A 15124-nucleotide genomic window follows, 5' to 3' on the forward strand; every position below is an offset into this window, starting at 1 on the left:
TTCCCCTGTGTCGCCCGCGCCATCCTAAACCCAACCAACATTAAATATGAGCGATCGCCTCGACGTCATCGTCCCTCACCTCGTCCTGCTTTGCGGTTCGCTTCTTCGCAGGCGCTTTCTTCTTCTTCTTCTTTCCCGTTTCTTCTTCCTCTTCCTCTTCCTCTTCATCCCCACCCTCCCCTTCCGGTTTGCGAGCGGAAGGAGGGATATCCTCATCGGCAACATGTCCAGTCTCCCAGGCAGTTCTAATTTTAGCCTGTTGTGCTAGTCAAGTAAAGGTGAGAACGAGTGCAGAAAAGATAAGATTGCCATGAGCCTTACTGGGGTTTAGGTATTCGTACCCGTCAATATCTTCTGGATCCGGATGCTTTTTCTTCATATTTTCAATTACTTTTTTCGAGGCGCAGCCCCTTCACATAAGCGCGTCAATCACCAGATTATGAGGAAAAAGTACGAAATTACTCGCCAATGTTTCCATGACCATGTAGTGTGACCCCTAAAATCCACTAAACTTCCCAAACGCACTTCGCCTTTAAGGATTTTGGTTCCTGTGGAAGGAGAAATACGTGTGTAGCATAGCGCGTCTGAGTGTCTGCATTTCTCGTCAGAAAAATATATCAGTACCAGTACATGGTTTCGGCCCTAAATGATTTTAGGTGGAATGAGTAAGCATTGTGCAGGCAGGGCAAGGTTCCCCTTACCTTTACAGGCAGCCCTATTGTTAGCGGAAACTTCTAGCCTGTATCCGGATTTTTTCGATTCCTCGTCGTCACTCATATTGTAAAACTATGTGAGCAGTGCCAGTGTTGGACTTTCGATTGATCCAGGTGATCTTGGCAACAACCTTTTTGGGCCACGTGCTTCGATACGAATCCAATTCATTTTGCGTTGCGCGACATGGAAGCTGTTTTCGTCTGGTTCTTTTCCTTGGGGCCTATCTCCCAGCTTTCTTCATTGCACTCTGCGCAGTTTGCCACGACCATGTTCGTGAGAATGTTTGCTGAACTTTCCATGATCACATGCCTCGAAAGGCACATGCAAGTTTTAGTGACAGACTGAGGGAACAACTGCTTTGCATCCCCTCGATTGTGGTGTTGGGAGCTAATTGTTGGCCTGAACTGCGCCGCTCTCCTCCGGTGCTGTCAATTTGTCCACGTTGCTTTCTTCTGGACTCGTGAGCTTTCCTGTCTTCCACGACGGAGCTGCGGTTCTGACATTCAATGGGCAGATCTTTTCAATTTGCAGTCGCAGAAACGTAGGAGTTGGGATTGAATGGATTCGCGTTGGCATCTGTATCCGGAATATCACTGGCACTTTTGTTGCTGCATCGTGGAAACGGTAAATCACCCGGTTTGGTCAATTCCTTCAGTCCAGTCGCTCCCAATGCGACCAAATAATCCATAGTAAAGGCGACTCTTTCCTGATGCGTACGGGTGCTGTGACTGGGAGGTGTGTGTCTCACTGCCTTGTGTATCTCGATTACGTTGTTTTCTGGGATAACTGCTCGGCCAGCTGCGGACCCTGATACGCAGAAGGTTAGTCACTGGCCAACGTGCCACCCTCCAATATAATTCTCATCCCTTATATACGGTGTGGTAGGAAGTCACTATAAAGCCCCTATCGGTGGTCTTGACTCCTGACAATGGCAGACTCGAGACGTTTGGCAAGACTTTCCAAAGTCTTTGATAGCGTTTGCTCTGGGAAAGCATCCATTAAGAAGGACAACGCTCGCCTTTTCCTTGAAGCAATGTATTCGCAATCTGACGCTGTGAGCTGCGTGGAGCGCCTGTGCTCTCGCGATCAGACTGGTCTCAGAGCCCTACAAGCTGCTCTATTTTCCGAAGCTACGCCTGACTTCTTCAATGATCCCGTTAGCAAACTGTGCCTGTTCCTCTCCAGTCCCGCACTTTCCAATATTCATGGAGGTAGTTATCTGGGACGAGTCATCAGACACGTGCTTTCTCCCACTGTGTTCTGGAACGCAATTCTCAGCACGTTTAAGCAAGGCAGACTTAATGCTGACGGCGAGGTCACGGTTGGCTGGTTCTTGGTCCAGGTTTTAACGGTCCCTCCCCCTGAGCTTGGTGACTGTGCATATTACCACGCCGCTACGGACGATGCCGCCGTCATCAATCGCCTGTTAAAGTCAAAATCTCCAGAAGCGCGTGCCCATGGTCACAAAATCAAACACCTCCGTGCAACACCTGACGCCGATGAGGACGAGGCGGGGGGTCGTCACGATAACGACCTTGCCAATTTTCGAAAGATCGCTATTCTTCCTACTCCCGACGAGCTAGAGAGTGTTCAGCCCCCTTTTCTCCGGCCGGCAACTTACTTAAACAATGACCAAGATACCAAGGTTCATCCCCAGACTCATTTTGACAATCAATTTCGCCTACTTCGGGAAGACATGCTTAGTGAAATTCGTGAAGAAACCCAGATCGCTTTGGGGAAGAAGAAAGGTTGGCATCGGGGCCTGGCAGTCTCAGTCACCTTCGACGGACTGTTCATTCCAGATAGCGGAGAACGGGGGAAAATAGGAGTGAAGCTTCTCTGCGAGACCGATATGTGGCAATTTAAGAAGGTCGGCAATGATCCTAAGAAGAGGAAAGCCTATCTCCAGGAAAACAAAAATGTCGCTAAACACTTGTCCCTCACCTGCCTAATAGTCGACGGCCACATCCTATCGTTCCCTACACTCTTTCGTGAGGAAGACCAACTTTCGAAGCACCCACCTGTTTTGGTTGTCGGATTTGACAACGAAGAGGTCGCAGCGAAAACCTTCTTTGCTTTGAAGAAGAGCAAGAATGTTAAACTGGTTTCTATCAATTGCGCCGTGTTCGCTTACGAGCCAATCTTGGTGTCTCTTCAGCGATTGCTCCCCTCCCAGCTCGTGTTAGAGGAAGAAATTCTCCATTGGTATCCTGGAAGGCCGCTCCAGGAACCCGTTTCCTTTGCACCCGTCAGTCATCTCATTCAGCGTCTTCGACTCGATCCTGGGTGCTTGAGGTCCGCCTTGTCTTTGGGTGCACCAGTGACCCTTGATGTATCTCAGCGGACTTCTTTCATTGCGAGCCTTTCGCAGAGATTGAGCTTGATCCAAGGACCACCTGGTAGGTTTTGTTGTATTGCGTGCCCTTTTCCATCAAACTTACCGCAGCGGTTTGTTGTAAAGGAACGGGGAAGTCGTTTATTGGTGCCCTGTTGGCAAAGGCCCTTTATACCTACACCAAAGAGAGGATTCTCGTTGTGTGTTACACCAATCACGCGCTCGATCAGTTTCTGGAAGATCTCATGAAAATCGGGATCCCATCGGAACAGATTGTGAGACTCGGAGGGAAAGCAAATCCTGCAATGGATAAACTTAGTCTGTACGGTGAGGCGAGGAAGAAATACAAGCGTACCCACGGAGATTGGAACGACATCAGAGAAGCAGAACGCAACGCTGATAATCTGAGGCAGTCAATTCCCCGCGCGTTCCCCAAGGAGTGGGCCAAGAACTCAATGCCATCCAATCAAACTCTGCTCGGGCTTTTGGAATTTGAGGACCCGGAGTACTATCAGGCGTTCTGTATTCCTTCCAGCGATGACGGAATGCAAATGGTTGCTAGGGGGAAGGCAATTGACCGCTATTACTTGCTTAAACAATGGAGGGCCGGAAAGGGTGCAGGGGTGCTAGCGTCTCATCCTCATATCAAATCTCATCGTCGAGTCTGGAGTCTCCCGGCCCCCCAGCGACAAGGGATTTTGTCCAAGTGGTTCGACACATTGCTTGAGGAAGAAGTTCAGCGGCTCAGCAAGATGGTTGTTCAACACAATAAGGAAATGGATAGGAAGGAGGCCGTGTTTTCACGGGGGCACGCAGCCGTTTTGAACGCAAAACGGATCATCGCAGCGACTACGACGGGTGCTGCGAAATATCGAGACGACATCAAGGCTTCGTCTCCGGATGTGCTACTCGTGGAAGAGGCGGGAGAAATTCTTGAGAGTCACATCATCAGTGCGATCGGTGGGTCGATACATCAAGCAATCTTGATTGGCGACCATAAGCAGTTACGGCCAAAAGTGAATGATTACAAATTGACCGTGGAGAAGGGGGAAGGGTACGATCTGAATAGATCGTTATTCGAACGTCTTGTTCTCAAGGGCTACCCCCATCATACACTTCAGGCGCAACACCGCATGCGTCCGGAAATATCACGTTTTGTTCGCGAAATGACTTACCCTAATCTCTTAGACGCACCGAAAACATCAGGACGTGCTGATGTTCGAGGTCTCCAGGCAAACGTAGTTTTCATTGATCATCACTATCCCGAGGACGTCCAAAACCAAAACGAGGATCGTAGCAAGGCCAACTCCTTCGAGGCTGACATGGTCTTGAGAATCGTCAAGTATCTTGGTCAACAAGGTTACGGGACAGATAACCTTGTCATTCTGACCCCATACTTGGGGCAATTGAGCTTGCTACGAAACATGTTGTCGAAGACTCATGACCCTGTATTAAACGATCTTGACTCATATGATCTCGTTAAAGCTGGTCTGGTGCCTGAAGCGACGGCGAAGGCGGCGAAGAAGCAGATTCGTCTCGCCACAATTGGTATGTCGTACGCTGAATAACGGAATTGCCTCTAATCCCAATGGCCAGATAATTACCAAGGAGAAGAAAGTGAAATTGTTGTCGCAAGTTTGACCCGAAGCAATGACGAGCATGATATTGGATTCATGTCTTCACCGGAACGACTGAACGTCCTCCTCTCTCGCGCTCGCGATGGATTGATCATAATTGGCAACTCGAGTACATTCTGGCATTCCCGCAAGGGATCGAAAACATGGGAGCCGTTTTTCCAGCTCCTGCGGGAAGGGAACTGCATGTATGATGGTTTGCCGGTGTTGTGTCCCCGTCACCCAGATCGGACATCCTTACTTCGCTCACCTGGGGACTTTGAGACACACGCACCTGAGGGCGGATGTCTGGAGCCATGGTGAGACTCACTTCTTATTGTCAAGGCTCTATTCTTACGGCGCATTACGCAGCGGGGAAATTCTGAATTGCGGGATTCACCCTTGCCCCTCAAAATGTCACCAGTTAGTTGACCACTCCAAGATCAAGTGTAAAATGAAGGTTGTCACAAAGTGTGCGAACGGTCACAAGATTCACAAAGAATGCCAAGACAAAAATGCAAACGCAAACTGTTCTTCCTGCAAGCGCGAGAAGAAGGAGGCAGAAGAAGCCGCCAGGCGGGCTGCTGAGCAAGCCGCTCATGAGGAGAAGATGGCTGAGCTTGATGCTGAGCTCGAACGACAGGTCAGAGCCGAAGGGGATCGGAAAGCTGCCCAAGGAAGAGCTGCAGCTTTGGAACAGAGACGATGGGATATACAGGAAGCCTCATCTCGCAGTCAGCCACCTGCGACGGAGCCACCTGCACCGGAGCCACCTGCAGCTCCAGTCGCTTTCCCAACGAATCTATTTAACCTGGGAGGCCCTATCTCCATTATTTCTTCGATAGCACCAGTGTCCATTTTCGGGTCCAAGCCAAGTTCGGTGAATAGCAATGAATCCAGCGCCAGTGTCGTACGCTCTGCATGCCAGCAGGAATGGGAACGCCAGAAAAGCATCGAGGGGGCCAAGAACCCGCATATCGATGAGATCATGGGCATGGTCGGGTTGGAAAGAGTTAAAGAACACGTACTTGACCTCAAAGCGGAGTTGGAAGTAAGCTTGCGACAGGGCATCTCAATGGAGAAGAAAAATCTTAACGCCGCCTTTTTGGGCAACCCCGGAACTGGTAAGTTTGTCCCAACCCTCACCGCAAGTGAATGATGCACAATTTTTCTTGCCACAGGAAAGACAACAATTGCTAGATTATATTCCAAGTTCCTATCCTCCATGAAAATCCTCCCTGGGACTCATTTCGTTGAAACTTCAGGCTCAAGTTTAGCCCATGAAGGTATTCCTGGGCTGAAGAAGGCGATCGACGAGGTCCTGAAGGCAGGAGGCGGTACAATTTTCGTTGATGAGGCCTACCAGCTCACAAGTGCTCATAATCCGGGCGGACGTGCTGTTCTTGATAACCTCCTCACTCTGATGCTGGATAATATCGGCAAGATCGTTTTCTTGTTTGCTGGATATAAATCTAATATGGAGAAGTTCTTCGAGGCTAACCCCGGCTTGCCATCTCGCATTCCATGTTCGATACTCTTTGAAGATTATGAAGATAACGAACTAGTTCGAATCTTCATCCACGAAGTTTCTAAGAGGTATTCGGGGAGAATGTCTGTCGAAGGAGGGAACGCTGGACTTTATGTCCGTATCGCCATCCGGAGGCTCGCAGCAGCGCGGGGAAGGGATGGGTTTGGGAATGCCCGAGCCGTCACCACCTTGCTTGATCGAATCAAGCAGCGCCAAGCCGAGCGCATCACACGCGAGCGACGCGAAGGTAACCGCCCCGACGACTTTCTGTTCACACAAACCGATCTCATTGGTCCGAGGCCTGATGCGGCTGTAAAAATTAGCAAGGCATGGAAAAAACTACAGGACTTAATTGGTTTGGCAGATGTCAAGGCGACGCTCCAAAGCCTCATTGACATCATTCAAACTAACTATGAACGCGAACTTGCGGAGAAATCATTGGTCCAAACATCCTTACATCGTGTCTTCCTAGGTAATCCTGGGACGGGGAAGACTACAGTCGCCAACCGTAGGTCCATTTGTTTGCCCTTTTGTGATCGAGCTGAGTTCTGGGAATGAATCAGTCTACGGTCAGGTCCTGGCGGACCTGGGGATGTTATCCAATGGAGAAGGCAAGTACACTCGGGTCACTTTATGCAAACATTGTTAACTGCTTCGATACCCTGCTAGTGGTAGTGAAGACGCCGGCTGACTTCATCGGCGATGTGGTTGGAGCATCCGAGGCGAAAACCAAAGGTATCCTGGAAAATAGTCGGGGGAAGGTGCTCGTCATTGACGAAGCATATGGTCTGTATGACAACGCTGGAGGGTCTAATGGCTACAAGACGGCAGTAATTGATACCATCGTGGCCGAAATACAGCCAAATCCTGGAGAGGATCGCTGTGTGTTGATGCTAGGCTACAAGGAACAAATGCAGGAAATGTTTCAGGTGAGCTCATGCATGCCGGTCGAACCATCGGTTCGCTTGCTTACCGGCTGTTGTCAGCATGTCAATCCCGGGCTCTCGCGTCGCTTTGCAATTGAAGATGCATTCGTTTTCTCCGACTTTACGAGGGATGAACTTGCACGGATTCTAGATCTTAAGCTGAAAGACCAAGACCTGGATGCGACCCTGAAAGCGAGGTCGGTGGCCCTTGAGGTGCTAGATCGTTCCAGAGTTCGCCCTCACTTCGGAAACGCTGGAGAAGTCGATAATATGCTTGGGAAGGCCAAACTGCATTATCAAAATCGACAGTCTCGGCTCAAGCTCTCTGAGCGTCCAATCGATATTGTCCTCAAACCGGAAGACATCGACCCTGACTTCGACCGCTCGCACAGTGCGGAGAAAAGCCTAGAGGTTCTGTTCCGAGATATGGTCGGTGCAGATGTTGCTGTGCAGAAGCTTCGAGAAGTCCAACGTATTTGTCAACTGACAAGAAGTAGAGGGAAAGATCCCCGCACGGAGGTGCCGACATCCTTTATTTTTAAAGGTCCTCCAGGTATCAAAGTTTCAGCACCTGGACTACCGAAGATACGGCTAACTACTTCATTCATGGTTTAGGGACAGGAAAGACCAGCGTCGCGCGGAAAGTAGGAAAAGTTTACTACGACATGGGGTTTCTCTCGTCTTCTGAGGTCATTGAGTGCTCAGCATCGGACTTAGTTGGTCAATACGTGGGACAAACTGCGCCTAAAACGCGGGACATGTTTGATAAGGCATTGGGGAAGGTGAATGGTTCGCATATTATACCGCTACAAATATTGACCTGTTGGAAATTGCATCCAGGTTCTCTTCATTGACGAGGCTTACCGGCTAGGCGAGGGGCCGTTCGCGCGAGAAGCCATCGACGAGATGGTAGATTGTCTAACGAAAGAGAAGTATCAAGGACGGTTAATCGTCATACTCGCCGGATATGAACACGACATCAATACCCTACTGGGTGTGAATGCCGGTTTAGCAAGCCGCATAACAGACGAGATCCCATTTTACCCTTTATCACCAGAGAAATGTGCTGAACTGCTTTTCGGGGAGCTTAAGGCAGGCCAAGTTGAAATCCACTCCCCATCCGATACCGACGGGACATTGCAACTAATCGACCGTTTCTCCGCCTTGGCATCTTTGCCTCAGTGGGGTAACGCTCGTGATGTCAAAACGCTATCGAAGCGCGTCAGATCCAAAGCGTTGCTGGAATCGGAGGGGACTCCAGGCGCTCAAAGCTTGGAGATACCTTTGTCCACAGTTATTATTCTCATGGACGAAATGCTGAGCTCAATGGTTTCTCGGTCTCAAGACAGGGTTCCCCATAGTACCACACCTTCAATCCAACCTCCCGCGCCCTTGTCTAGAGATCCGCCGCCGCCGCGGCGTTACGACTCCGCTTCTAGAGAGACAGAAGTCATCCAGTCAGTGCCTTCGGTTCGCAGCGCATCAAAGCTCGTAAACACCGATACCGACGTCCGAGAGAGGGATCCTGGAGTCAGCGATGCCATTTGGGCTCAGCTGATGCGAGATAGACAAGCGGCTGCCGAACGAGAAACGGCACTTCGCGACCTGGAGGAAAAGCAATTGAAGGACGAAGAGGATGCACGAAAGCTTGAAGCAAGGGCGATAAAGGCAGTAAATCGTGTAACGGAAAATCAAGACTCTCAGAAGGCCAAAGCCTTGGAAGACGCGACTCGTCGTCGTGCAGAGCAACTTCGGCTTGAGGCGATTGCCAGGCGAGCTAAGATCGCTGAGTCGGAATCTGCTCTCAAGAAGATGCGTGAGGAGGCACAGAAGGAAAGCAAGGTGCAACATAAACTGCGCCAAATGGGCGTGTGTGTCGCCGGTTTCCGTTGGATTAAGCAGAACGGTGGCTACCGTTGCGCGGGTGGGAGTCATTGGGTTAGTGATTCGCAATTGGGGATGTAAGTAGCGCGCACGGTGTGAAAGGGTGTCATTTGTTCGATCAGTGTTGTATCGTACTTCCAAGTTCCGCCCTGTGATGAATTGTCTTGTCCGCTCAGAAACGACTAAGTAGATATGTTTGGTTTATGAATGGTGACATATAGGGTATCTACGCGCAACCCAGCAAATACTAATATCGTTTCAGACGATCGTGTTAATTTTCCATGTGGACTACGAGAGAATCTGAATGGACGAAAGGTTCAATGAATGAAGTGCAGAGCATTTCTTTTTTTTTTTTTTTTTTTTTTTTTTTTTTTTGGTGGAACCCCAGTAGCTTTCGCGATACATTTTCATGTATTTGGGGTTTGTATAGGGAGGTAGGTCCCGTGGAGTAGATAGGTTAGTGGGAGTGTTGGACTGCCACCGCGGGGAAATGCGTTACGCACTGGCCGGGTGTCGGCGCTGTGTGGGACTCCCAGACCCGGGGGGGTCCGGTATACCCACTAAAACCCCGGTGCTGTTGAGCCAGTTGTCCGGTAGTATGTCTTCATTGTGAAGGTTCCCACTCCAGGTAAGCAGGACTGTTTTGGCCGGCAGGGCTTTCCGGCCGTACTTCTTACGGTTTGTGAGGGCAATGTCTTGCTGGAGCTTGTCGTTGAGGCCGGCTTTCAGGGCATTTCTTACTTCTCTTAGTGAGGTTTGCGGGTGATCGGCATCTATAACTCTGCGGCATCTGGTCTTCCAGACTTGCCATGCACATTCTAGGACTACGATTCGGTACAGTCTGGTTTCGCCCATCCTTACTTTACCGTTGGTGTTCATTATCTTGGTTAGTGGGGCGGCCATTATGTGTGAGGTGTTTAGGTCGTTAGGCCATTCTATTTTCCGGCGATCGCATATCGCCTTGGCTGTGGACCAAACCCAGGCGCCGTGATTGAGGGGACATTCAAAGAGTATGTGTGTCATTGATTCTCTTTGTTGGCACCCATTGCATTCACCGCGGTGTTCGAAGCCTAGGATTTTATTCCAGTAGTTGCCGATCTTGAGGCAGTTATGGGTTAGTTTCCATACAAAGTTGCGGATTTCGGGGGAGACATCTTTACGGTTTTTCCCTAGGTTCTCCCAGATCTTGTTTTGTGTGGGGGAGTCATTGTTCATACTCGCCAGGGTCGTTTGGATTTTGGTGATGTTGTTAAGCGTTGCTATTTTCCGTACCGGGTTTTTCGCTAATCTGGTTCTGCATATTAGTCTTGTTGCTGTGGACTGTTTTAGGGAAATTAGGCGGGCGCCGCTCGGTATGTGGGGGAGGGGGGGCATTACAGGTGGGAGGGGGTCGGGAGCCAGTTGTGCTCCTATTGCGGCGAGGTTGTCCGCTTCTTCGTTTCCACGGATCCCAGCATGGCCTTTTAGCCATTCGAATGTGGTAGGGGTGAGTCTGGATCTTAATGCGCTTACTGTTAGTTTGGTGATGTATTGATTCTTGGCATAGGCGTAGTCTGAGTCTTCTAAGGATTCGAGGTTGTCGCAGAGGGTGCTGATGCACCATTGTGAGTCGGCCTTGATGTGGAGGTTGGATGACGGGGGTACGGATATCGCGGCATGGTGTATGGCCAGCATTTCGGCTGTATTATTAGATTGTGGGAGACGGGGGTTAATTCTTTTGCTGGTATTTCGGGGGTTGTTTGGGCCGTACCACACTCCGAAGCCGGCTGTGGCGTTTGTGTTCCCGTTTAGGGAGCAGGATCCGTCCGTATATGCTATCTCGTCGTTAGGTTGTAGGAGATGGGGGGTGGGGGTGATTGGGAGTTCTGGGGGGGGTCTGCCGAATACCCTATAGTGGTGGTCGAGTGGCGTGCAGGAACTGGGGGCCGGGTGGAAGATTTTAATGGCCATTGGGTCCCCGGCTGTGTGTTGTCTGGCCGTTTCTCTGGGATTGCGGTCCGGTTGGGAGAGGAGGTGTGAGTCGCTGTAGGGGTTGTAGTGGAGGTCAAGGTTCGTGGATATTTTTGTCGCCATTTGGTAACAAGCGTCAGGGTTCTTACAGCCGTTAGCTTTGTAGGACTGGCACGGTGTGCAGGGACATTTGGTTTTTTTGGTTGGGTCGTGGCATGGGTTTTCTTGGTGGTCTGTTTGGATGATTAGATCGCCGACCCGTTTGCATCCATGAGTTGCCCTCAGGCAGCATGCCGGTTTTGAGCGGTCGCTGATTTGGGTGTTGTCTCTCAGGCCCGGATGGGCCCAGGCTGGTAAGTTGAGTTTGGTGTCTAGGTCGATTGTCGGGTTTTCTAATCTAAGGTTGTATTTTGCACCGATGTTTAGAGAGTTGCGGAGTTCGGCCGGGATGTTTCTTCGGTGGGTCCGGGCGTTAAGGAAGGGTTTCTGGATGAGGACCTCTGTGATGATGGGGTATGCTGGGTTTTGGGGCTGTTGGTTTTTCGGGAGAGTAGCCATCAGGATTGCTTCAGCAGCGTCTGAGGCCGGGGGTCTGTTGGGTGATCTGTCGAGGATTTTTTGGAGTTTGATGAGGTGGATCGCCTCGTTCCTGTCTTGTAAGTTTAGGACATTTTTACCGCCTTGATCTCTTGGACTATTCAGCTGGTTCATGCTGATTGGGGGGGGCTGTCTGAGTTCCATATGAATTCACGTATTCTTCTGTTCAGGTTTCTTTCCACGTCTTTTGGCATTCCTTGGGCCCGGGTGTGAAATTGGGTCATACCTCCGATGGTCATCTGGATAATTAGGCGTCTACCTTCGATGGATGGGTGGGTTTTGTTCCATTGGGTGAGTGATTTCTCGATGTTGGCTGTGATCGTGGGCCAGGGGTCTTTATGGTTGGGCTTGTTCCCGCATTGGGCCCCTAGGTATCTCATAGTTTGTCCATCCTTTAGTATGGTTATTGATTCATCTAGCTTGTCGCTGGAGGAGGGGTTAATGGATCTCTCACTGTGGGCCCATTCGCGGAAGTCTGGTGAGCCGACAGGGAGGACAACTGTCTTTTCTTGGTTGAACTTTGCCCCAGAGGCAATGCACCAGCGATCTAATGTCGTGAGTAGGTCATTCAGGTCGTCATCTTTGGAGAGGAAGATAGCCGTGTCATCGGCAAAGAGGGATATTATGACTCTTTGTGAGATTGTGGGTGTTTTGACTTCTAGTCCTTTGAGGGACGGAGATTCTCTCAGGGCAATTGATAAGGGTTCTATGGCGATGTTGAACAGGAGGCATGATAGTGGGTCACCTTGGCGTACCCCTCTGGTTATTGGGAAGTCTTTACTAATTTCGCCATTTAGGATTACTTTAGTCTTGGCTTCGGAATAGAGGTTTCTGATTGTTGATATTAGTTCTGGTGGGATTCCCATGGTTTCCATGACCCTCCAGAGGTAATCATGGCGGATGCGGTCATACGCCTTTTCTTGGTCGAGGGCAATGATTGCGCCGTCCTGTCCGGTTAGTTCACACAGGTCCGTCATGCGATTTACGAGGTCAATTTGGTCGAAAATGCTTCGGCCTTTCATGAAGGCTGCTTGGCATTTGTGGATAAGGAGGGGAGCTATGGGGATAGCTTATTCATGAGGGCTGTCGTGATGATCTTATATTCAGCGTTTAGTACAGTTATGGGCCTGTAGTTTTCGATTTCTCTTTTATCTTTTTTTTTGTAGAGTGGGCATAGCCATCCTTCCGAGAATTGTGGGCATGAGGTGCCATTTTTTTCGATGTCGTTGGCTAGGAGAGTTAGGAGTTTTACTACGTGAAGGCCTTGGTTATCATTTTTCCGCTTTTCCCACCTGGAGTTCAGGTTTTTGTATAGCTCGGTGGGTATTCCGTTCAAGCCAGGAGCTTTTTCGTTAGGGGATTGTTTTAGTGCTTTGTCTATATCTGCAAGACTTAGCGGGGTGGCCAGGTCTGAGTGTATTTCCGGGGGGGTGTGGTTCCGGATGAGGTTGAGGGTGTTCGTAATGTGGGTTTCCCTTGCTTCCTGGTGGGTGGTTAAGTCTCTGTTTTGCACATTGTTGTAGTGGTTGGCAGCGATATTTGTCATTTCTTCCGATTTGGATGTGTATGCTGGTGGGTTGGAGTCCGGGATTCTCAGTTCGGATATTGTGTCGCGTGGTTTGTTTTCCTTCCCCCATTTGCACCAGTACTTGTTGGTTGTTTCGCTTAGGAGTCTTTTGTTTGCCCCTGCATTAGCTCTTGATTTAGTTTGTTTCAGTTTTTCGATTTCATTTATTCTTTTGGTTAGGTTTTGTATCTGGAGTTGTGTCATTTCTGTTAGGGTCTCGTTGGAGGAGGTCAGCCTTGACATTGCCTTGTCACGTCTGTGTGTGAGGCGCCTTACTTCCGAGTTGAGTTTACCTGCTTTTATTTTTGTGATTTTTCTGGCTAGGTGCGTCACAGCTGATATGAAGTCTTGGAAGGTGTTCTGGGTGTCGTTGTTCCTGGCTATTTCGTCTAGGGCCTCGTTGCCGATAGTTTCGACTTCATGTAGGAAGTTTTGGTCTTTGGTCAGGTAAAGGGGAATGGCCCATCTTCCTTTCCCGATTGTGGTAGCGCAGTTGTCTCTGAGTTCCACTGAGATGAGTTGGTGGTCGGCAGTGGATAGGCCCGGGCTGGATATTTCCCATGTGTAGGCTTTTTCTCTGATAGTGTCAGATGCGTATATTCGGTCAATTCTGGAGAGGGATGTCCCTGTGGAGTGGCCGAAGGTGAAGTTTTTTTCGGGGGCTGGGTGTGAGTTCCTCCAGCCGTCTGTTAGGTTGTTTGGGGATGTGAAGTTGTGGAAGGATGCTACTGTTGTTTCCGGGTCTGGGTGTGGCGGAAGTCTGTCGATTGCTTCTTCTACCATGTTGAAGTCCCCAAGCATAATGTCGATGGAGGTGCCGTGAAGGTTCTGTTGGAGTGTCCTCCAGAACTGGGAGTTCTCGTGGTGGGGGTTGGGTGCGTATATGGCTAGGATTTTGATAGGGGAGTCGGGTGGCCAGTCTATTTCTATGAGGAGGGTGCGGCCGGGTATAATGTTTCTAGTGGATCTGGGTTTGGTTTTGATTATGTTTTTATTAATTATGATAGCAACACCACCTGCGCGGGTGTGATCTGGGTTAAAGGAGTGGGTGATTGTCCACTCTGGGTCATAGGTACTGTCTAAGTATTCTTGTTGTATTTGGTCGGTGTGGGTTTCGGAGAGACACATGATGCCAAATCTTTCTTTTTTCATTTTTTGTAGGAGGGTAGTCCATTTGTATTTGGTGGAGGAGCTATTTGCGCCCTTGATGTTGAGGGCGCCTATTTTTAGGCTGGGGGGGCCATTTTGGGGGGAGGGGTTGCCTCCTCTTAGGCGGAGGGGACAGTGGGTTGGGGCCGTTTTCAGTTCCTCTGCCTCTGTCCTTGGACATTTGGAAAACGGTTGAAGCCGGCAGTCCTCTAGAGGCAGAGGGAGGAGGCCATTTACCGGTTGAGTTCGTTTCGGGACCTGATTGGGGGTCCTGTGTTGGTTGTTTGTGTTAACTTTTTCGCTGGCGTTTGTTTGTACACCCCCTCCTGGTTGCCAGCCATGGAGGGGGCGGGGAGAGAAGAGGGGGTTGGGGTGGGCTGGTGCGCTTTCCTGTCACCTTGCGGTCCAGTAAATTTGGGCGTCCTTAGCCGAGGCTGCTTGCCTGTGTTTAGTTTTTATTTCGGTTCACTCATGAGTTAAATGTTTCAGGCAGTGTATTTTACATGAAGCTAGAAGGGATTGGGTAGCCTACATAGCTTTACTTTTTAGTGGTCATTTTAGGTGTAGTGCTGGCCACGTCCTCGATAGCGTCCTGGGTTTCTGCTGCGTCCCCGATTTGCCAGGTGGGGCCGGGGCAGATCAACAGAGTTTGGTGTAGGGGGATTTTCTGGGCTCGGGTTGAGTTCACGCCAGATATAGTGCTCATGGATTGGGCAAACAGCGAATGTGTGGTCCAACCCTTTGCAAGTATGGCAGTATATGTGGGAGCCGCTGGCGGACCCGTTGTTACTTGTAGGGGTGGAGAATGTGGTTTCTCTGAATAGTCGGACCCATTGGTCATAGCTGGTGTTCAGGACACCG

The 15124-nt window shown here is 50.0% G+C and overlaps 2 protein-coding genes across 2 annotated transcripts; one reads left to right on the plus strand and one right to left on the minus strand.

Moving 5' to 3' along the window:
• Positions 1-40: 40 nt before the first annotated feature.
• On the minus strand, positions 41-777 carry EI90DRAFT_2937645 (uncharacterized protein; the record flags this gene model as incomplete). Its single annotated transcript, XM_039055183.1, has 5 exons — positions 41-264; positions 322-410; positions 455-548; positions 625-642; positions 702-777. 5 exons carry the CDS (start codon positions 775-777, stop codon positions 41-43), a joined length of 501 nt encoding a protein of 166 aa, XP_038910793.1.
• An 865-nt stretch (positions 778-1642) lies between these two features.
• On the plus strand, positions 1643-9081 carry EI90DRAFT_2937613 (P-loop containing nucleoside triphosphate hydrolase protein; the record flags this gene model as incomplete). Its single annotated transcript, XM_039055181.1, has 10 exons — positions 1643-3113; positions 3176-4597; positions 4646-4982; positions 5035-5786; positions 5844-6698; positions 6754-6815; positions 6871-7119; positions 7177-7669; positions 7702-7898; positions 7957-9081. The coding sequence occupies 10 exons, from the start codon at positions 1643-1645 to the stop codon at positions 9079-9081; spliced, it is 6963 nt and encodes a 2320-aa protein (XP_038910794.1).
• Between the last annotated feature and the right edge of the window lie 6043 nt (positions 9082-15124).

The sequence above is a fragment of the Cantharellus anzutake genome (genome assembly GCF_015039405.1).
Source record: "Cantharellus anzutake strain C23 chromosome Unknown EI90scaffold_74, whole genome shotgun sequence".
In the NCBI taxonomy this organism is placed as follows: domain Eukaryota; kingdom Fungi; phylum Basidiomycota; class Agaricomycetes; order Cantharellales; family Hydnaceae; genus Cantharellus; species Cantharellus anzutake.